The 23898-nt window shown below is 48.5% G+C and overlaps 1 protein-coding gene across 2 annotated transcripts in view; it reads right to left on the minus strand.

The window, feature by feature from the left end:
- Positions 1 to 3609: 3609 nt before the first annotated feature.
- LOC137428970 (DBH-like monooxygenase protein 1) overlaps positions 3610 to 23898 on the minus strand; it is a 95024-nt gene continuing 74735 nt past the window's right edge. For both annotated transcript variants that reach the window (XM_068118900.2, XM_078780886.1), the window contains 3 exons: positions 7600 to 7736; positions 6786 to 6936; positions 3610 to 6657 (listed from right to left, as the gene is read on the minus strand). In XM_068118900.2, the coding sequence (XP_067975001.2) occupies positions 6490 to 6657; positions 6786 to 6936; positions 7600 to 7736 (456 nt within the window). In that variant the 3' untranslated portion in view covers positions 3610 to 6489. The remainder of the gene's footprint in view (positions 6658 to 6785; positions 6937 to 7599; positions 7737 to 23898) is intronic.

The following is a 23898-nucleotide window of genomic DNA, read 5'->3' on the forward strand; positions in this document are numbered from 1 at the left end:
CGAAAAAGTGCTATCAAGAGGTTTAACTTTGGGGGCTTTGGTCACCACCTCTTAACCGTCATTCAAGAGAAACTAGAAGTGGTTGACGCTTGGTCCAGAGGGAATTAATCTAGGGGTTTTGTGAAATTTTGTTGCTTTATTTTTAAGTGATAATTGTGCCCGGGGGGAACTGATGAGTTGGGGGTGTGAGTTATCTGGTTTGTTTATCAAAGTTGGCCGGCAAAGAAAGTTTTCGCTGGGTTCAAACTTTCTTTCTTGAAGGGGGGGAGTGTTACGGATTTATGTGAGTTTATGTGAATTACTATTCAGGTCATTGCTTATTAATGTTTATTCGATTAAAGGTTGTTGTGATTAAAGGGTCAGGAGCCCTTCTGGGGAAAAGGAGACCGGAAACGGAGGAAGAAAAGACACGAGGTCCGGGAGAAGCTGCCGTCTTCTTCTTCCTCGCCCAGCTCCGATGCGAGCGGTGTCGATATTGAGCAGCGTGGGGGACGCTGCGTTTGAAAGCCCGTCTGGCGAAAGGAGTTACCTGCGCGGGGTAATTACCGATTGCACGTCAAGTTGCCGTGGGTTCGTGCACGGAACCAAGCGTCCGGCACAGTTCGCCTCATCGTCTAAAAGGACGCGTATGGTTCGCACCTTGGGCCTCGCGCGCTGTGCAAGCTGCGCTTTGCTTGGCCCGCTTTGCTTTGCAAGGAGGTGTGCGCTGCAGCCGCTGTCCCCGGTACGCGACGGGCACGTTTGGAACACGTCAGCCAGGGGTGCGTTCAACCGCCCGTGTGCGGAGAAGGCGACCTTCACCTTGGTCTGGAGGGGCCCAGAGACATTGTGAGGGACAGTGACCATTGAGGGGTCGTGAGTGGGGAAAGGGGGGAAATATATGAGATGGCCATCTTAGTAAGATTGTTGATGGATTGTTGATTGCTGATGATGGATGGAGAATATATTATTAAGTAATCCGGATCCTTGGTGTGGGGTTTCTTATTGACTTGAATTATTGTGTCTTTCATATTGATTGCGCTACGAAAGCGTATAAATCAGATATCTTTCTGGCGGGGTCCTCCCACGGTCCGGGGGTCACCAAGACCAGGTAGTTACGGGGAGGACCACGTAACAACACCAACATGTAGTAATCTACATACATCTACATATAGTAATCTACAGACATCTTCATGTAGTAATCTACATACATCTACATATAGTAATCTACATACATCTACATATAGTAATCTACATACATCTACATATCGTAATCTACATACATCTACATATCGTAAGCTACAGAGACCAACATGTAGTAATCTACATGCATCTACATATAGTAATCTACAGACATCTTCATGTAGTAATCTACTTACATCTACATATAGTAATCTACATACATCTACATATCGTAATCTGTATATATTGTTATGTTTGTGGGAATGTCGGTCATTTGGGAGTCGTGTTGTTTGGGGTGTGTTGGATAGGGGAGCCAGTTCGATTGTGGTTCCCCAAATATGACCTTTTCGTATTTATTTTTCCTTTTTCTTAAACTTTACCCCATGCCCATACCCACTCCCTTTACGCCACGTGATTTTGACTGTTGGTGGTGTTGCACAAAAACAGCATTGGGAAGGATTCACCCCTTTTTCTTTCAAGCAAGAAAGTGCAGGGAAAAGCCAGAGAGGAAGAAGAAGAGCGGCTCTTGCCTCTTGGCAGTTGGCAGGGTGGTAAAAAAGCGATGCTTGCTCATGGTGTGAACGGCTTCGGTGAGCGTGTTGGTGTGAGAGACTCGCCCACTACAAACTTTCTGAAGGATTCATTGTGCATTAAGGAGGTGGATAAAAGGGAAAAGAGCGTATTGTGTGGAAAACAGCGCTCCTTTGGGGTGGTAAAAAGCGATCCTTGCTCGTGGTATGAACGGCTTCGGAGAGCTTGTTGGTGTGAAACTGAAAGACTCGACCTCTCCGATCTTTCTGAGCTGTGGGATTTGCTGTTGTATGAAGGAGGTTGATGAAAGGAGAAAGGGATTGCAGAGCATTTATGAATCTTGGTTCCTGCCAAGCCCGCTATGAGTATGACGAACGCTGATGAAGCTGCTCTTCAAACAGGCCTGAACCCCATTCCATCCCATCCTCAAACCCCATTTTATTTAAATTCCCTGCGAATATGATTTTAATATGACCCGACTGCAAAGCCGCAATGAGCCGGCGAAGCCAAAGCCTCTTGCCACTATTTTACCCATCCCTATGGCATATGTGGGTTAGGTAGTTGGTAGTAGGTAGGTGTAGTAGGTACCGTACCTGGTAAGAGTTGGTAAAAGAGAAGAGCAGACAGTCCTCCCCAATGGCAATACCTACATACAATAAATGTCACAAGAAGCTCAAGGAAGTAACTATACGATGTGCTAGCTCAGGGCCTATTTTAAGAAATTTTATAAGCTTTTTTGAAATATTTTTTCAAATGTTCGAATCTCATTGGTTCCAGTGTTTGGTGAAGATTTTCGTTGAAGATAACCAGGGCCCGTGCGGGCCCGGGGAACGAGGTTGGTCTTAAAGTATTTTAATTACAAATTAGAGGTGCATAAGATTGTGAATCAAAAAAAGGCGGGTGAAACAAACTCCTATTGAACTTTTTCGCAATTGTTTATGCATACTTCCGCATCCGCAAGATGGCGGCCTCCATGGAGCGATTTGGTGCGTCAAAGCTTGGAATTCTCAAAGGATTCAGCAAAATCTGGCTTTTCAACATAATACGTACGTGTTCATTCACAACACCGGCTTCGCCGGCTATTACTTTGCTTACCTTTCCTTCCCTGGGTTAGATAGAGTGTTGTGTGTGGATGTTGTGTCGGCCTTTCGTATCGGTTGTATGTGGCCTGTGTTAGTTGTTTCAGTCTGTCATTATTAATTAATTAAGTCTGTCATACTTTTGTATGATTTGTTTATTGTGGTGTTTTGCTTTATTTGAAGTAAATCGATTGTATTTCATTTTGTTTCATTGACCTTTTTCGGATCGGTTTGCAAGCTCCCCTGAGCTGACAGTGTGGCAGTTTAAACTCCTTGCACTAAACCAAAAGTTCAAGCTTCCAAAAACCGCTCGGCCAGCTTGCGGACCTCGGCCCGGCGGGTTGGGAATAGGACTTGGGGTCGCTGCCATTCGTCACCCTATAATGCACCTAGTCAGGAGTGACGTTTGGGACTCAGGTCCTCATCCCCGAAGCCCGTAACAATATATAGCTGGTCCAACATGATGGAGGTGAGGTAGCACACTTACCTTTGAGCAGTCAAGCCTGGGTTTGATGAACTGTCAGATTTGTGCTTTGCAGGCAAGACATTGCTTCACAAAGGTTGCCATTCTCAGATGGACATTAGCAAGGGTTTACTGTCTGCTAGCATCTGTTTGTGAAAGTTAAATATGTCAGTGTCTTTCACAAAATCGATGAGTTATCGCCAGGATCCTGATTAAATTCTAAATTCCTGCTACCTCAATTCAAACATCAGGCATGGCCAACCGGTTCCTGAAAGTTTCGAGCCCAAATAGGTTTGAGGACAGTGAACCCCAGGAGAATGGTTAATGATTAGAACCATTAGAGCAGCAGTGGTAAGAAGAGGACAGCACAACATCCATTGTATATATTTTATTGTAAACGCAGAATCATTGCACATGTTGTACACACAAAGTAAACTTGCTATATGTGGAATTTGTCTAAACTGTGAAACATTTTCACAGTTATTAAATGTTAATATCAGAGCAATATTAACATCCATTTATGCATTCCTAATTCCAATAATTATTAATTAAAAGGTTAAATTACAACTGTTTTACTGAAATAACTTGCAGGGACCCACAAAAGTTATGCGTGATGTGAAATGTGATTTCAAGTCCTCAACAATCCCTCCCTTCCCCGCACAAACTAAGTCCTCAACACCCCCATTATTGTTCAAGTTATATACTCTAACCCCCCTCCCCAAAAAGCCCAAGTGTGCAAACTCCCCTCCCAACCTAAGTCCTCAACTCCCTCCCCCAATTCCTCAACCTCCTTCTCCTGACTCTGGCCCACCCATCCCTATATCCTTCTCTCCCCCTTTCATCTTCAAGTCCTCAAAACCTCCCTGCCCCCCATTCTCCCCTCCTCACACTTTTCTCAGCACCTCAACCCCCCTTTCCCAATTATTTGTCCCCTCAACCTCAACCCTCTGTTCTCCCCTCCCCCTTTCTTCCCATTCTTAACAATGTTACACAAAGATACACAATAAACTTTGGTGTGGGAGGAGGCCATTTAGTCCATCATTTCATTTTATTACACTGTTTATATTGTGCATGTGAAACATGGAAATTTTTCATCCACTGGCAATTCATTCAAAAATGGTGCATCACACCCTTTTCACATTGGCATTAAACATGTGAATTGAATTCGGCGCAAATGAGAGTCTAAAATTCCAGGAGCATGAAGATGAATGCCTGAATGATTAAAAACATGCCTGCGTTGTTCCTGTTCTCTTTCATTAAGAACAATGTTAAAAGCAAATAAGGATGGAACTTTCACAATGTTTACACAATTTTCACAATTTCACAATACACAATATCTTTGACTTTCTTCTCATTGTTAACAACATTCCTGTTCTCGTTTGTTAGGAACAATGTTAAAATTAAATAAAACACGTTTAATTTACAATCTCGCGATATTACGTCATCTCACGATTTTTCACTAAAAAATAGCGGATAAGCAAGGAAAATGAAAAAAACCATACAACGTCATTCGGAATGGGAAAACTTAATATGCAACAGGAAGTCCTAGGACAAAGACCCTTATACTGAAATGGGTTTTATGGTCCCTGGTCGAGTAGTTTATGAGAAAATTGTCAGATAGACCGACAGAGAAACAAACAACCAGAATAAATGTATTATATTATTACTTGCAAAATCGAAGATTTTTGAAGTATATTGGTCGGTTGCGTTTGTGGTTCTGTCTGTTTGTTACTTGCCGGAATAGATTCCGGCAAGTATGTTAGTTGGTTGATTTGTCTGGCTGTCTGTTTGTGCGCAGTACTACGTCTACATCGCCATACTTTACACACATATTTGCCTTGCCCTGGAATAGACTGTGCCCAATTTTTAACTCTCTCGGCCTAAGGTCAAGCTCAAGGTCACCCAAAACGATGGTCAGCCAATCATTTGCGCCTCCCAATTGAAGCCCCACCCTTAGGGCAGGTACTGTTGCTAGTAATATATAATGGCGATACAACAATTTTTACCGCTTTGCTTTGAAGAACGGGAATGAAGGGGGAGGAGCGTGTTAATATGTCTGGTTGAAGGCTTTGGGGTGGTGAGGGGACTTGAAGCCATATTTTAATCTTACAGCCGCCATGTTTGTGCTCGCCGTCACTGTGATGTGAAGCGAAAGACGCCTCAGAGCTGTGACATTCACAATCGCTATGTCATATGTACTCCCGATACGTGTTTCCTTCATTGTAAAAACTACCAAGTCAACAGTTAAAAGGATTTTGAGCCGATAGGTGTTACGGCCTTGGCAAGATCGATGGAGACAGCGATCTGTTAGCTTATACACCACCCAAATAGCTATGTGGAATTCTCTCATGTCGAGATTAAACCCACGTTGCTTGAACTTTGGCAGAGGTCATTATTTACTTTTAATGATCTAAAATGGCCGATTAAAAAAAAAGTACATTCCGGCAAGTCCTCGGTCTCGGACCGATTTTTCATCCCTTTGTCTGTCTGTCTGTTTGTTTGTTTGTCACAGGCCTACAGGTCACAATTCTAAACCGATCATCACGAAACTTCACGAAGTTGTTATAGGTCGTCTCAATTGAGAAGCCTATTGATGTTGAGGTCAAAGGTCATCTGAAGGTCAAATTTCTAAAATCACCATTTTAAATCCGATTGACTTGAAAATTGAATAGCATTTGTATATCGAGTCACTAAATTGGGAAACCAACTATTTTTGAGGTCAAAAGGTCAAAGGTCAACTCAAGGTCTAATTTCCAAAATCATCAATTTTCATCTGAAAACCTATCAATTTTCATCCAATTGACTTCGAAATTGAACAGCATTTGTATATTGCCTCACTAAATTGGGAAACCAACTTTTTTTTAGGTCAAAAGGTCAAAGGTCAACTCAAGGTTAAACTTCCAAAATCATTATTTTTCATCTGAAAAATCGTAACTTTTCATCCTCTTGACCCGAGCTTTGATCAAGATCGTCAATTTTAATATTGATTAAATGGATAATTTGCTGTATCAATGGAAAACTTTTGGGTTTTGGGGGCGATTTTGCAAGTATCGTGCTCCACATGACGTTTTCTTGTTATGTTATTCTTTAAACAGCACAATATAAAGTTAAAATTACAGTATTGGAGGAAATAAGAAAGAATAGTATAAATGATTGAAAAAGAGAGGGTTTGCAAGTTGTTGTGCTGTTGTATCACCCTACTCGTTGGTTTTGCAATATCCCTGGAGTGAAATTAATTTTGCACAAGATGATGGATTATTTTTGCATTATGATGGAAACTATGAGAAACACGATCATTGCCCACCACGACGGTAGAACACAAACAGCACCTTCACTTTTAGAATTCTTCGAGGATGTTTTGCGTTGATGAACTTCTTGCTGTACGAAATCGGGTAACTTTGTTGCACTGTACTGCCATTGTCCCTTTTGAAAAATAATGATATTATTCAACATATTAATATTTTTTTGCACCAATTTTTTAAAATGTTGTTCAACTTTCTTTTTTAATGTTAGCTACTGCAATAAAAAGTATCAACAAAAACTGCACTTACGGTTACAGTCATGTATTGCTTGACCTCGTATGAAACTCTGCTCGTTATTTCTTGAAACGTCTCAATCGTGTCCTTTTTCCAGTCAACTTGTGACATTACAGTTAAATATTTCTTGCATACATTTGTTGTATTCGGCATAACAACACAGCTTCTGTAAAACGCAAACCAAGAATAAAAATAAACAAATTGAAATGCTATCTACCATATAAACCACTATATCAGTTTGTGTGTTTGTACAGATGTCTGTCATAAGGGATTGTTTTAAAGGCAAATATTTTAACATGAATGTGTGTTCACTGCGGTCTATTTTTGAGCATAAAACAAACTCGAAAAACATTTTCCATAAAAGAGTAATTATATCTTTTACATTGGAATTGTAGATGGTGGCCTCAAAACTGAGCTTCAAGGGGGGTGCACAGAAGCGTTTTTTTTTAAAATAACAATAACTGCAAAGCTCAGGGAGGTGCAATTCGCTGCATGTGATGTGGAACACACGCAGAGTAAAACGAGTATTCATTCACTTCTGTAGGATGTCTAATAAATAAAGAAGATATAAGCACACTTGACACTAGGTCGAGGCTTCAGACTTTGGCACGCTCACGAGGTTGCACCATCAAATAAACTGTTCCAACCCTGAAAGTCTTTGCTGAAAGTCCCCCCTCCACTCCCCCAAGTGTTCATGGATGAACTTATGGTGATTTTATGGTGTTATGCTAAGTATATTCCTTACAAAGGATACTTCAAATATTTACTTGGTATAATTAATTTATTGGATACAGGTATTTGTTGAAGTCATAAAAAAAAAATCACTCACTTGCTTTTCATATTAGCAGAAAGGAAGTCAGACATCAGCTCAGTCGCATCGTAGTTACTTCGGCAACGAGCGAGGGTAATGCGTGGGTAGTAGTGAAGATAGGCAATGCACATCTCTTCTTCTGTGTGAAAACCACCCTGTGTTGCACACATAAGATTCACTCCACAGTTATAAAACGTCAACAAATAATATATTAATTATTATTCATGTGCAATGGATGTGGAGCTACTTCATGAAATAATCAACCAGGTTCTGGGTTATAATTTTGACCATCTCAAATGCATTTTATTCTCAAAAATACTTTTATCTTGCAGGTAATAAATAAAATGGCATGTATTCTCAGAAGGAGTATTCTTAGTCATTCCAGTTGCAAATCATAAAGATGGAAGATTTCAAATGGTGCATCTTTTTAGAAGGGGAGGTGTGTGGATTGTCACATTATTCAAAAAAAGTAAACAAGAAATATGTCGTGCATAGCACGATACTTGCAAAATTTCTAAAACAAGTTGTTGACCAATGATGACCTCAAAAATAATTAGTGGTTCAATTCAGTGACCTGGTATGCAAATCCTCTTAAAATTTCAAGTCAATCGGATGAAAATTGAGGATTTTATAAATTTGGCCTATGTTGACCTTTTGGCATATTTTGATATTAAAAATAGTTGGTGATCGACTTCCGTTAGCGGGTATGAAAATCGTCTTCAAATTTAAATGTAATTGGATGAAAATTGAGGATTTTAGAAATCTGACGTTGTTGACCTTTGGCCTTTGTTGACCTTGTGACCTATGTTGATCAAAAAATAGTTGGTGGTTGAATTCAGTTAACTGATATATAAATCCCATTCTCAATCGGATGAAAATTGAGGATTTTTTTAATTGGAAAAAAAGTGGTTGACCTTTGGCCTATGTTGATCTTTTTCCCAATGCTGATCTCAAAAATAGTTGGAGGTTGAATTCAGTTAGCCGATATGTAAATCCTAATCAAATTTCAAGTCAATCGGTTGAAAATCGAGGATTTTAGAAATTCGCAAAAATGTGGTTGACCTTTGGCCTATGTTGACCTTTTGACCTCAAAAATATATAGGATTTTGTCAGACCACGAACTTTACCATTTGGTGAAGTTTTGTGAAGATCGGTTTAAAATTGTGACCTGTGGGCAAGTTTTAGTGAGCGGACACACACACACACACACACACACACACACACACACACACACACACACACACACACACACACAAACACACGATCATACTTGCAAAAAAAAAAAATGTTTTTTTGCCAAGTAACAACGCACAAGATCAACCGGTGGGTGGTCCACGTCGAGGTGGGCTGGCTTGAGTCGATCCACCGAGACGCGTTCGGGAGTACCGCCGATGTCCAAGGTGAAGTATTTCACCCCGGTCTCCAGCACGCGGAAAGGCCCGTCGTACGGGGGCCGCAGTGGTGTCCGGTGGGCGTCGTGTCGGACGAAGACATACTCCGCGGTGCGAAGCTCCGGGGCGACGTGTGTGGGTGGGTGCCCGTGGTGCGCCGTCGGCACCGGGGCGAACCTCCGGGCGGTCTACTGCAGTGCGGAGCGCTCCTGCGCCGCGGACCAAGGTGCCGTGGGGTCGGGGAGGAACTCGCCCGGCACCCGCAGCGGTTGTCCAAAGACCAACTCCGCCGCGGATGCGCGCAAGTCGTCCTTGGGCACCGTCCGGAGGCCCAGCAGGACCCAGGGGAGCCTGTCGACCCAGCCGCCGTCGCGGAGGGTGGCCCAGAGCGCGTCCTTCAATGAGCGGTGGAACCGCTCGCACAGGCCATTGGCCTGGGGGTGGTAGGCCGTGGTGCGGTGCAGCTGGACCCTGAGCCCCCGCGCGACCGCCCCCCAGAGCTCCGAGGTGAACTGGGGGCCGCGGTCGGACGCGATGTCCGAGGGGGCGCCGAACCGGGCGACCCAGGTGGCGATGAACGCCTGCGCGACGTCGTTGACGCCAAAGCCACGGCCTCCGGCCACCGGGTGGTGCGGTCCACCATTTTCAGGACGTGGGTGAAACCCCGCGAGGGGGGCAGAGGTCCCACCAGGTCCACGTGAACGTGGTCGAACCTACGTTCCGGCACCGTAAACGGGGCCAATGGGGCCTGGGTGTGCCGGTGCACCTTCGCGCGCTGGCACGTGAGGCACGTCCTGGTCCAGCCGCGGACAGCCTTCCGGAGGCCATGCCAGACAAACCTGTCGGCGACCAACCTCTGGGAGGCCTTCGTGCCCGGGTGGGACAGGCCGTGGATGGCGTCAAAAACCTGGCGCTGTCAGCCCGCGGGCACGATGGGGCGAGGCCGCCCGAGGGAGACGTCGCACCAGAGGGCCGTGCCCACGCCGTCGAACGGCACCTCGGTGACGGGGAGGCCCGTAACGGTGGTCCGCAAGGCCTGGACGTCGGGGTCGGCGGCCTGGTCCGCCGCCATCCGGGCATAGTCGATGCCGAGGTGGACCGCGTGGGCAACGGACCGGGAAAGGCAATCCGCCACCGGGTTGTCCTTCCCCGCGACATGCCGGATGTCCGTCGTGTATTCGGACACGGCCGAGAGGTGACGCTGCTGCCGGGCTGACCACAGCTCGGCGACCTTGCCCATCGCGAACACCAGTGGCTTGTGGTCGACGAAGGCCGTGAACGCACGGCCCTCGAGCATATGGCGGAAGTGCCTGACCGCCAGGTGGAGCCCGAGCAACTCGCGGTTGAAGGTACTGTACCGGCGTTCGGGCGGGCGAAGCTGCCGGCTGAAGAACGCCAGCGGTTGCCAAGCTCCACGCACCCATTGCTCGTGCACCGCACCCACCGCGTAGTCCGAGGCGTCGGTGGTGAGGGCGATCGGTGCATCGGGCGCCGGGTGCGCGAGCATGGTGGCGTTAGCCAAGGCGAGCTTCGCGCCCACGAACGCCGCGTCCATCTGCTCGGTCCAGGTGACGTCACCTTTGCCCGGCTTCCCTCGGAGGGCCTCGTGCAAGGCGCGCAGGAGCTGGGCGATGCGGGGCAGGAAACAGTGGTAAAAGTTTACCATGCCCAGGAACTCCTGGAGCCCCCTGATCGTGCGGGGGCGTGGAAACCCCTTCACCGCCTCCACCTTGGCCGGTAGGGGGACGGCCCCGTGCCTGGTGACGCGGTGCCCCAAAAAGTCGATTTCAGCGACACCGAACCGGCACTTGGCGGGGTTCACAATCAGGCCGTGCTGGCCCAGACGTTCGAAGAGTGTGCGGAGATGGTGTAGGTGCTCTTCGTGGGGCGCGCTTGCGACGAGGATGTCATCCAGATAGACGTAGACGAAATCCAAGTCGCGCAAGACGCTGTCCATGAGGCGTTGGAACGCCTGAGCCGCATTCTTCAAACCGAAGGGCATCCGAAGAAATTCGAAAAGACCGAACGGCGTGATGACAGCCGTCTTCGGGATGTCCTCCGGCCTGACGGGGACCTGGTGGTAACCGCGTATGAGGTCCACCTTCGAGAAGGACATATTCGCCAAGCGGGCGGAAAAGTCTTGAATATTGGGGACGGGGTAGCGGTCGGGGGTGGTGGCATCGTTGAGACGGCGGTAGTCCCCGCACGGTCGCCATCCCCCGCCGGGCTTGGGCACGATGTGGAGCGGCGACGCCCAAGCGCTCTCGGAGCGCCGCACGATGCCGAGCCGCTCCAGCGTAGCAAACACCGCTTTAGCTACCTCGAGCTTCGTCGGCTCGAGGCGGCGTGCCCGGGCATAGACCGGTGGCCCGGCGGTGGGGATGTGATGTTCCACCCCGTGCTTGACGGTCCCCGCCGAGAAGGTGGGCCTCGTGAGGGCCGGGAAACGGGCGAGGAGGCGGGTGAATTCGTCCGCTGCCGGAAGCGTGCAGATGAACCTGGCCGGAACCGAACCGCTCAGCAAGCCGCTCGGAGAGCCGCTCGATGAGCCTCTCCGTGAGCTGCTCAACGAGGCGGGCAGCGCGCAACGAGCGAGCTGAACGTCTCAGCCTGGACAAGCCTTCTGTGCTTGACGTCGACCAACAGGCCATTGGCACAGAGGAAGTCCGCGCCGAGCAATGCCATAGGCACGTCGGCAGTCACGAACGACCATCGGAAAACCTGCCCTCCGAACCGCAGAGAAAGGCAGCGTTTTCCGTACGTGCGAATGGGCGTACCGTTGGCAGCAAGCAGCGTGGGGCCCCGGCCCGCGGACTGCTTGTCGGACGTACCGGTGGGAACGACACTCACCTGCGCTCCCGTGTCGCACAGGTAACGGCGCCCGGATAAGGTGTCCGTTATGTACAGGAGGCTGTTTAATCGGCCGGTGCTCAGTGCCACCACCGAGGGCCGGCCCGGGTGTTTCCCGACCTGCCGAATGAGCACGGTGGGCGACATTGCCGGGCCTCGTGGCCGAACCTAGCGTGGAAATGGCACCAGGTTTGCGGCGAAGCCGGAGGCCACGGTTTCCGCGGTGGTGGTGGGCGGGGCGTGGTGGCCGCCACGAGGCGCCCCTCGGAGTAGGGGTGGGCACCCGCAGGAGGTTCAGCGGCTACGCGGTGCATCGCATAGTAGGCGTGGGCACCCGCAGCAGTTTCGGGCTCGGGAGCCGCTACGGCCGCACCGAAACTCGCCTGAGTGTCCAAAGCCGCGTAGAACTTGTCGGCCTAGGCCGCGAGCGTGCGGGGCTCCGTTGTCGCGAAACCGGCCAACGCGAGGCGTACTCGTGCCGGCAGCTGGCGTCGAAATAACACCCGGAATAGAGCGTTTGGGGTTTCGTCGCCCATGAGCGACAGCATATGGTCCATTCGGACCGACGGTCGCGTGTCACCGAGCTCGGGGAGGTCCAAGAGGCGATCGGCCCGTGCGTCCACCGTGAGGCCGAACGTGGCGAGGAGGAGACGCTTGATCGCCTCGTACATGTCATCGGCTGGTGGGTTCCTTAGGACCGACACGACGCGGGCGGCTGCGCCGGCCCCGAGGGAGGCGACCACGTGGCAGTAGCGTGTCTCGTCCGCCGTGATGCGTCGAAGCCTGAACTGGGCTTCGGCCTGCAGGAACCAGATCTCCGCCTGAGCTTCCCAGAACTCGGGGAGCTTTATCGCTACCGCGTTGGTTGCCATGGCTGTGGCGGGTTCGGGTGGTCAGTGACGGCTACCCATCACGTCGAGGTCACCAATGAAGCGAGGTGCTACGCGCGCGACTTGCTACCAAGGAGGAAGCAGGAGGAAGCAGTTAAAACAAAAGTGTCTTTATTGACAATAGGTCACTGTAGCACTGGCGCGCTCCGGGCTGCGCGCCTGGTTTATATCGTAAGGCCACGCCTACCCCTCGGGCGTGGCCGCCGCCCACTTGGTGCGCGGAATGATGTCACCACGCCAGTGGGCTTTCGTGTCCGCCACAATGGTCTATAAACTCTTATTGTGAACCGATTTTCAAAATTTAAACAGTGGAATTGAACTCAAGAACAGTTCCGACTGGTAAAAAAAAGTTCATTTGCTAAAAACGTTTCTGCGAGCATCTCCGAGCGTCTCCGGGCGGTGTTTAGTATGACCCAGCCAGACTGGCGTGAGGGATGTGGAACGTAAAGGAGGTGGAAGGACTCATGCAGTGGGTAGTATGACTGACGATATGGCAAAATTAATGAAACAAACATATGAAGGAAAATACCGACACAATAAAATAATTTTAAACAGCATATGGTCGAATTAACGAATGAAGCAATAATTTTACAAACTGCATGTAAAATGTTCCTCATTTTCCTCGGGGAACCAAAATACTGTGAGTCACCTTTGAAATTCGGAAAAAATTAATTTAACTGACACTTTGATGCAGCCTGGAACGTATGACGTCAAGACATATTCCACCAGGAAGTCAGGAAGCGCCATACTCCATCAGGAAGTTACGGGGGTACAGTAGAAGCCGTCGCAATTTGCTTTGCACTCGCAGCTGCTTCTAAAGCAGTGGGTGCAACGTTGTTTTGTTTAATTTGTTTATTGAAACTCGCTCTAAACAAGGGTGAAAGCTACTCAAGGTTTGGGGTTTACTACTTGGTTGGTTGTTTGGTAAAGCTACTCAAGGTTTGAATATTCTATCAAGTACAGTAGAACTTTAATCGGTCATCGGAACTGTACACTTATTGTAATCTGCCGATATAGATTAGGCCTACCGAAAAATAGCCGATATCGACACAACACCGATATTCTGATACGATATATATATATATATATATATATATATATATATATATATATATATATATATATATATATATACATATATATATATATATATATATATATATATATATATATATATATATATATATATATATATATATATATATATATATATATATATATATACTGTATATATATATATATATATATATATATATACATATATATATATATATACATATTACGGGTCGCGGACAAGATGTTACTTTGGGCCGAGCGGATGGTCAACCGCGACCATTACAGGATCCCCGATTGGCCCGACTCCCCCAACGTTGACCAGATCGCACCACAGATATTCAATTTGGAAACCTCTAAAGCGACCGAAAGAGAAGGAAGAGAGAAGAAGACAGAGTACGGAGGAATAACAGGATTTATTATACACACAAGCAAAAAGAAGGAGCTATCAAAGTTATTTACAAGCAATGGATGGAAGAAGCAGTCACACAGTGAATCGTTAGCTTATACTATTCAATTTACTTAACCCCAGGACAACGATTAGGACAGACGACGTTCACACTTACACGGGGGAAATTGCAGGCAGGAATGGCGGAGGTGGGTTGCTGGAGAGGGAGGCAGGGTCAGGTCCCTGCAACCGGCAGGGCTGGAGGTAGCAGCTCCTTTTTGGCGGGAAAACCCTCGGTCGCGTCGACGCTGCTGATTCTGTGGACGTCACGCGCTGGCTCGGTCACACCTGCTCCTCCTTCTGGTGGAGCCGTCTCCCTCCTCTCAGCGCGTCTCTCCAAAGCTTGTTTCATCTCCAAGTACCTCTCCTTTTTGGTTTGGAGCGTCTCTCATCTCTCAGCTCATTTCATCTCACAGCTCATCTCGCCTCTCATCTCTTCTCTCATCTCATCTCACAGCTCATCTCTCCTCTCATCTCTTCTCTCATCTGCCGAAGCAGTCCCTCCAGTCGCTTTTATTACTCGGGTCGGAATCAAGCCGCCGGCTGCGAGGGCACGCCTACCGGGTCGCTCACCGCGGTGCTGGTTGGCTGTTAGGGCTGTCCGATTCCCCCTTTGATCATGACGACGTGCCACGCCCGTGAGTTGGCGGCTCCTACCCCCCTCTTCTCCGAGATTAGCACATGGGCAATGGCGGCTTGCGGGATTGAACACCACTCGCACCGCTTTTGAAAGGAACTTTGGAGAGCGGAGATGATTGGGGAAATTGAAAGGGGCCTATGCTTATTTCGTTTGATACAATGCAGAGTCAATCTAGTGGGAAACACATATTTAGCCTACATAGAATAAGGAAATAAACTATTTAAAAAGATATATCGTGGCCTGTCTGTAGGTTCATGGAATTAACTAGGGGGACGTCTTTCGATCTTATTTACTCTACAAGGGTCAGTTAAAACACAACAAAACCATACTTTTCACATTCGTTACAATATATATATATATATATATATATATATATATATATATATATATATATATATATATATATATATATATATATATATATATATATATATATATATATATATTTGTGCAGCGTCTGTCCTGTCCTGTGTTGTCACTGAACTACTTTCTCAAACTTTTGTGAAATCGTACCAAACTTCTGGAATGCACATATCTCTCCCGTCGGTATGTCCTCAGGGTAGTTTTTGTTTTTTTGGGGGGGGGAATTTTTTTTTTTCAACTTCAATTGTATCGACGCTTGGTGAGGCGAGCGTAGCGAGCCGAGCCAAGCTAGTACATATATATATATATATATATATATTGTTGTGGATTTGAGAATTGTGTTTTTTTTGTATTGTAAGTGTAATGAATTGTTGTAAATATCACCCTCCGTGTGTAAAGGTCAAAGGTCGTCCTCCTACTTACTCCATATACATACACGTAGCCAATCATATACCCTCTTAAATAGTTATCTCCTTATTCTATGTAGTTGAAGGCTCTGTTCCCACTAGTTGACACTGCATTGCATCAAATGGAAATAAGGTAGAATCCCCTTTCAATTGCCCAGAACCTCCATTGCCAACCGCATTGCCAACCGCATTACCAACCGCATTACCAACTACATTTGACTCCATTACGCACGTGGTCAGCCCGGCGAAGAAGGGGCATTGCCCGCCCATCGTCATCCGAAGGTGAAGCCAGGAAAGCCCTTGCCGACCAACCAAGGATGAGTGGGTATGGCTCAAGAGGGCGGGGTTATAAAACCCATTGCATCAGCTACCACCAAGAGAGATGCGTAAGGGGACAGACGAGCGAGAGTTCTGAGGGAGGTGCGCTGGGCGAGAGGCAGATTCTGTGGAGTGTAAAGAGAACTTCGGAGACGCAGGAGGCGGAGGACGAATAAAGCAAGCTGCCGGTGTGAAGCCGAATACGTGGAGCTGCCGGCTCCTCGTTGCCAGCCCAGAGCGGAGCTGTTTCCCGGGATTTTCGCCTCGACCCCAAAAGCGTGGATCGGAGCGCGCGCTTGGAGCCGGACCTCGACGCCTACCATCTGCCTGGCCCTTTCTCTGCCTTCCCAACCATCGATCCCTTGCATCCATCTACCCTATTTGTGTGAGTGAGTTCATTCTGTCTGTCTTGTCCCTGGGAATAAGTTAAGCCTGTTTAAATAAGCTAGTGTTGCACTGTGTCTTCTGGTTCTTCCTCCTTCTGTCAATTATTTTCTTATTCTTCCTTCTTCCTTGGTTCCTTTGATTTGTGTAAATATTAGTAATAAATTCTATTTGTTCTTCCTACCTTGCCTTTCTTTCCTTTACATCCATTTCGCTTTAGTGATTTCCCTCATGGAATACCTGTGGCACGATTTGGCCAACGTTAAGGATCGGGTCAGTTCTGGTTAATAGTTCGTGCCGCGGTTGCTAAACCGCTCGGCAATTAACATCTGTCCGCGGTCGCGAACGGGGTTGCGCTCCTCCCTCTCCGGAGGGAGCGTGCAGCGTCAGGACTCACGTCGGTCAGTCACAAACAAGGGGACTAATCCCCCCTTCTTAAGGGGAAGAAGGCCGACGTAGAGATCCGCAACATTTGGTGTCGGGAGCGAGATTCGGACCTGAAGCGCGCTTAGCGCGCTCAAATTACGAGTGGCCCACAATTTTATTTTAACATCTTAAATTTAAAAATCGTGTCATGGATGGTCAAGGTGATCGGATGCCGGTTGGGGAGTTAGAGGGGGTAGAATCGACCCAGGACCCCAGGGAAATGTATATGGGGGAGAGGGAGGAGGAGAGCAATGAAGATGTGGTTGAGGGGGTATCAGGTGCACAAGATGGCGCCCTCGCGCACGTGGTTGCGGCAGCTGAGCCAGCGCCACCAATGAATTTGGACCTGTTTATGAAACAGATGATAGCCTTTATGGTAAAAACAGATGATAATTTCAAAGGGATGGAAAGCCAAATGAGGGACGAAGCAAGGGGTACCAGTGAACGGCTAGACAGTAAATTTGGGGGATTGGAAAACCAAATCGGGGAGTTCGACGGCAAAATCGGGGGGCTCCACGGCAAAATCGGGGGGCTAGAAGCCAAATTTGAGGGGTTGGACAACAGGTTGGAAGGGCTAGAAGGTAAATTAGGGGGACAACTGGAGGACATGGGTAATCAAATGGGGGAAATGAAGGAGGGGTTAACGGGGTTGGAAAATAGAATGGCTGCCCAGGAGAACCAGATGGAGGGGGTGAAGAATGGGTTAGGGGGGTTAGAAAACACAATGGAAGGCAAATTGTGGGAAATAGGGGAGCAATCCGCCCGGGAAATTAAGCAGATGAGAGATCAGATAGAGGAGGTGAAAATCGGGTTAGAAACTAAATTGGATGCCCGGAGGAATGATTTGGAACAGATGAGGGCAGCATCGACCAATGAGATGGGAGAAATGGGGGAGGAGATCAGACGAGGTGTGAGCGAGGAGTTTGCGGGGGTACGCGACGAGGTAAAGCGAGGTGAGGAGCGTATGGAGAAAGAGGTGAGGAATAATACGGCTTGGTTACAGGGGGGCAGAGAGGACCTGACACGGGGAGTAGAACAGCTGACGGTGGGACAAAAGGAATTAGTGGAGCAGGTGGAAAAGAACACTGCAATAATCGGGGGGTTAAAGGCGACGCAGAAGGAGATAAAGAACGAACTCATAGCGACAAAGAGGGAATGTCGGATGGTACATGAGGGGTTGACAAAGAGGTTGGACGAGGTAACGGAGGCAATGGAGATGAAAGAACGGGAGGTGAGGACGCACATAGAGACGACTAAGGTGGCATTAGAGGAAGAAATTGAGGGGGCGCACCGGGAAATGAAAGAGGTGAAGAAAAAGTTAGAGGATGTGGAAGAGGGGGTGAGTGAAATTAAGAAGAGACGGAGGGAAACTAAGAGGGAGATAAAGGAGGAAGTGATGGAATTGGTTCAAGGTCTGTACTCAAATCATGATGATGTGCTTACTAACCAAATAAAGAGTTTGCAGGTGGCGGAGGAGGTGCGGAGACGAGGTGCCGAGGTGAGTGGCGATATACTCGGAAATGTATATGGTGTGAGGGGAGATTCAGTCGGCTTGGGTGTTGGTGTAGACCCGGGTGTTCGTGAGAGGCCGCTGGTAAGGTGTGCGACACGTACAGAGTGTGAAGGGGGAGGTGTGTGAGGATGTCCGACTATGGGGTGTGTGAGGAAAAAGTGCGCGCCGAGGAGTGAGTGTGCTGTCGAGAGTGAGTTGGTCGTAGCGCGTGTGCGGGGTGGGGCACATGGAAGCGCGTGATGGGGAGTGTTACAGGGGATGTAACGAAAGAGTGCACACCTGTGGTGAGTGTTACGGAGGATGTAACGGGAGAGTGTGTGCAAGAGGATGCGCGAAAACGGTGTGTAACAGAGGAGTGCATGATTACAGAGTGCGCTGTTGTGAGTAAGGGTGAATGCGCGACCGAGTGTGGTGGTGAGAGTAGTGAGAGTGACACGAAGCACGAGTCGGTTGTGGCAGGTGAGAGAGGATGTACATCTGGAATGGAAGGATGCACACCTGGAATGGTTGAGCGCGTGTGGGAATGCACGCTTGAGTTGGTAGTGGAGCACGTGATTGGGTGTGCGGAGGAGAGCACACCCGTGGTTGTCACAGAGGATGTGACCGAGGAGTGGGCGCGATGAGGTGTGTTGGTGAGGTGTGCGAACGACGAGTGTGTGCTAAGGTGTGCGGTGGTCAGGTGTGTGACAAAGTCTGTGAGCGGAATGAGTGTCCCTGGGTGTTGTGTAAGAGAAGGTGCAATGACGAAGAGCATGGAGACATCTGGATGTGTGAGCAAGGAACGGAATGCGTGGTGTGAGCATGCAAGTGGAGCATCGACGTTAAACGGGATAGCGGTTAGATCGACTTGTAGCCGAAGCGAGCCCGCGGTTCGTGCCGGGCTCTGTGTGCAGCGGGAACCAGCGGGAACCAGCGGGGATCGTAACCGCGGCGGTTTCGAAAGAACCACCGTGCGGGGTCCATGCCGGGCCGCGCTCTGAACGGTCGCGTCCGTGCTCCGCTCAGCGGAGCGGGCGGCCCGGTAGGAATGGTCGGCACGGCGACCCCTTGTGGTTGAGGCGTTCTGGCAGGGCGAGATCGGGTCATCAGGCGGGAGGCCGAAAGGCTCCGCGCCGGGGTGGACCTTGGGATCTCGGCCTGAGCGAACCCCCTTCCCTGCACCGAATGCCGGACGGATCCAACTGCCGGCAACGAACCACCCGCATTCATTGCTCGACTTGGCGAAGCCAAGTTCTGAGCATGTAAAGATACACCGAGGCTCGAGTTAAAGGACATTTAGTAGGGATAGGGAATTTGTGATTGGAAAATTTTTGATTGGTTGGAATTTGATGAGCGAAATTTATAGTAGAAGATGCCCGATGTGGTGGGATGGCAAATTCACCATCCCTCACAGCGGGGGCACATGAGCAATAGTTTTATGGGGTTTATGGCAGTATAAGCTCGCCGAGGGAGGGTTTGGATAATGTATAGGGACCGAGAGATGACCATAGGTAACGGTAAGGTTAAGGAGCAACATTGGACAGGTAGTGGGGACATAGAGAGGGTAGTTGGATTATAATGACGAGGGAGCGCAATAATGGAAGGGGCGACGGGGAAGCCCGAGTGTTAGCAGGAAACCAGGTAGATCAGATGATGCCGTGTGTGTGTTTAAAAGTGTACTCAGAAGTGTATTGTGAAAAGGTGATTGTGAGTTGTATTGAGCGTGGAAGTGTATGAAGCAGCGTATGAGGAATATAATTGATTGTGCATTGTATTGAATGATTGAGGGAGCCTGGGAGGAAGGAGGGTGCAGGTGGCACCAGGTGTGATTGCACAGGTGTGCAAGTGAACAGGTGTATGGAGCAGTGTATGAGTGAGTAATGGTGATTGAGTGTTGTGTTGACCAAATGGTCCTGGGAGGAAGGAGGGTGCAGGAAGCACCAGGTGTACGAGTGATGGCACAGGTGTGCAAATACAGGTATGGAGCATGGTTGTATGGAATATATGGAGTATGGAATGGATGGTGTGGAGGGAGTATGGTGAAAACTGTGGAGTGGAGTGGATGGTGCGAAGGTGTGTATGGGGAGGATGGACCCCATCACGAATACCCAGGGAGGGTAGTTTAAGAGTTAGGTAGAGGGAGTAGGTAAATTGTGGTTGGATATTGGCATCTGTGGTGCGTGTGGAAGAATGGTGTTTGGATGGGTGCATTAGTGACGTGGAAATGGCTGGGCGTGTGGCCTGTTAGTGTGTGTAGTTGAATGGGCACTCCGCCACTGTTAGGATGTCGGCCAGGTGAGGCCGCAGGTGGGCTCTGGGAGCCGGTAGAGTTGTGGATGGGGCCCGAGGATCCGGAGGACGGACCCGGGTAGCCCAGTGCCAGAGAGGGCACCGAGTGGGGAGAGCGCCAGAGGGCCTTCCCCAGTTAGATAGGTTAGGGTAAGGAGCAGGTAAGCTCGGAGGCAACTACAGTGGTGGAGGTGTGCAGGTGGGTAGACCTGCTGGGAGAGCCACACGACCCAGTCCTGAAATTGTGCAAAGGCACAGGGAGTTGAATCGGGGGAGTGAGACCCCAAATTGATGAAGCACCACAGTTTGGTCAATGGAAATTTGGTTCTTAAAACCGCATAGAGTAAGTTGGCCAATGGTTTGGCAGGGAAAGACCCCGGGTAGTGTAAAGTGTATTAAAGTCATTTAGAAGGTAGTTAGGATTGAAGTCTCCTCGCACCATCTACATCCACTCACCTGAGGTAACGACGGTGCTCCACACCATGCCATGGTTTGTTGTTTTAATTTTTCTGTGCAAATGTTTGGATGTGAGATGCATCATGACGTGGGTGTGACATTGTGTTGTGTTCCATCTCTCCCTCCTTATGAGGATTGATGATGAATTGGTGATGGCAAATTTTGGTTAGAGGGATTGTGATGACGAATTTGGTATAGGGGAAATATAGGGAAGACGAGACAGTCGTGACGAATTTGTAAATATGTAGGTTTTTGTAAATACGGGGAGGGGCAAGGGGGGGGTAGTGTAGGTCACATGTGGGGGGCGTACGGTAGGGACGAGCTTTCTCACTTCGCTCTCCGTACGCACCTCATTCTGCATTACCTGTTTTGATGTGTACCCTTGTGACCCTACCCCTCGCTCACCTGTCTTCTGTTCCCCTGTATCCCACCCGAGGGCTGTGCTCTCTGGGCACCGAGGGGAGCGTGCGTGAGTCCGCCATTGTGTGCCCGAATCCTTGCAACCAGCCGCCTGCATCTACGCACCACTTATGAACCACATGTCTGTGGCTGAGCACCACTTATGGACCCCACGGGTTGGGGCATGGCCCCTCTGCTGGAACCGGCCATGATGGCCCAAGATCTTGCTTGCTGACCCGGTGAGGTGGCACCAAGCCCACAGGTGAACCACTCATAGTCGGCCCCTGTGGGCCATAAATAAAAAACGGACACATTTTGTGCATTTTTTTATATCCACCAAATAGGCCGCAACCAAGAAGAACAAGAAAGACAACATCTGGAAGAATAATGGCCAGAAGAGGGAGCCGAAGAGGAAGACCAGCACCAGGGGTTTGTTTATCTTTTATTATGAACTGTGGTGATTGTGCACTCCAGTGCTTTATGGTGCTCTTTGTTGGTACTGGTGTGTCGATGCTGCGCAGGCTGTCTTCCCCCCCCCCCCCCCCCAAAAAGAACAATCACAGGTCCTGGGTTAGTTTTGTAAATACCAGCGTCAATTGTAAATAATGCTCCCCACCGTAAATGTGTAGTTTGAAGACAATTCCGCAATTTGGTTAGCTGTGGGCGTAAATCTGTTAGGTAGGGTGCAATGCAGCAGGGGGACATACTTATTTGTGTTTTAAAACTGTCACACTCAGGGTCAGGTTGAATGTAGAGGGAACTACACCTACGTGTCACACTAAAGTTAAAGTGTTATAGGCCCGAGGACGTGCCTCGAGGATGAGGGTGCAGTGTTGTGGATTTGAGAATTGTTGTGGTTTTTTTTGTATTGTTGTAAGTGTAATGAATTGTTGTAAATATCACCCTCCGTGTGTAAAGGTCAAAGGTCGCCCTCCTAGTTACTCCATATACATACACGTAGCCAATCATATACCCTCTTAAATAGTTATCTCCTTATTATATGTAGTTGAAGGCTCTGTTCGCACTAGTTGACACTGCATTGCATCAAATGGAAATATGGTAGAATCCCCTTTCAATTGCCCCAGAACCTCCATTGCCAACCGCATTGCCAACCGCATTGCCAACCACATTACCAACTACATTTGACTCCATTATGCACGTGGTCAGCCCGGCGAAGAAGGGGCGTTGCCCGCCCATCGTCATCTGAAGGTGGAGCCAGGAAAGCCCTTGCCGACCAACCAAGGATGAGTGGGTATGGGTCAAGAGGGCGGGGTTATAAAACCCATTGCATCAGCCCCCACCAAGAGAGATGTGTAAGGGGCCAGACGAGAGAGAGAGAGTTCTGAGGGAGGTGCGCTGGGCAAGAGGCAGATTCTGTGGAGTGTAAAGAGAACTTCGGAGACGCAGGAGGCGGAGGACGAATAAAGCAAGCTGCCGGTGTGAAGCCGAATACGTGGAGCTGCCGGCTCCTCGTTGCCAGCCCGGAGCGGAGCTGTTTCCCGGGATTTTCGCCTCGACCCCAAAAGCGTGGACCGGAGCGCACGCTGGGAGCCGGACCTCGACGCCTACCGTCTGCCTGGCCCTTCCTCTGCCTTCCCAACCATCGATCCCTGGCATCCATCTACCCCTATTCGTGTGAGTGAGTTCGTTCTGTCTGTCTTGTCCCTGGGAATAAGTTAAGCCTGTTTAAATAAGCTAGTGTTGCACTGTGTCTTCTGGTTCTTCCTCCTTCTGTAAATTATTTTCTTATTCTTCCTTCTTCCTTGGTTCCTTTGATTTGTGTAAATATGAGGAATAAATTATATTTGTTCTTCCTACCTTGCCTTTCTTTCCTTTACATCCGTTTCGCTTTAGTGATTTCCCTCAATGAATACCTGTGGCACGATTTGGCCAACGTTAAGGATCGGGTCAGTTCTGGTTAATAGTTTGTGCCGCGGTTGCTAAACTGCTCGGCAATTAACATCTGTCCGCGGTCGCGAACGGGGTTGCGCTCCTCCCTCTCCGGAGGGAGCGGTGCAGCGTCAGGACTCACGTCGGTCAGTCACAGACAAGGGGACTAATCCCCCCTTCTTAAGGGGAAGAAGGCCGACGTAGAGATCCGCAACAATATATATATATATATATATATATATATATATATATATATATATATATATATATATATACACAACCCTCGGCTATCGCGCCTAATTGGTGCCGCCATCGGTGCGCGTTAGCCGAAATCGCGATAGCCGAACTGAAGAACGTATGGTAATAATTCTAATTGGTGCCAGGACCCCCAAATTGACCACATATTTAACCTATTTTTGCCCCTTTTTTTACCAAGTGTTTCTACCATATAAAGAAACATTAACATATAAAGAAACATTAAAACAAGAATCACAATATGTAAATAAAAATAAAATGATAAAAAACGTACTTTCTTTAACCATTTTATTTACTTTTTGGGGATGATGAGGGGCTTAGATGATTGGGTCGGTTCCGAGGCTTGGGTGGAGTCTTATTGACCAC

The sequence above is a fragment of the Myxine glutinosa genome, chromosome 6, assembly GCF_964187855.1.
Source record: "Myxine glutinosa chromosome 6, kmMyxGlut1.1, whole genome shotgun sequence".
NCBI classification, from domain to species: domain Eukaryota; kingdom Metazoa; phylum Chordata; class Myxini; order Myxiniformes; family Myxinidae; genus Myxine; species Myxine glutinosa.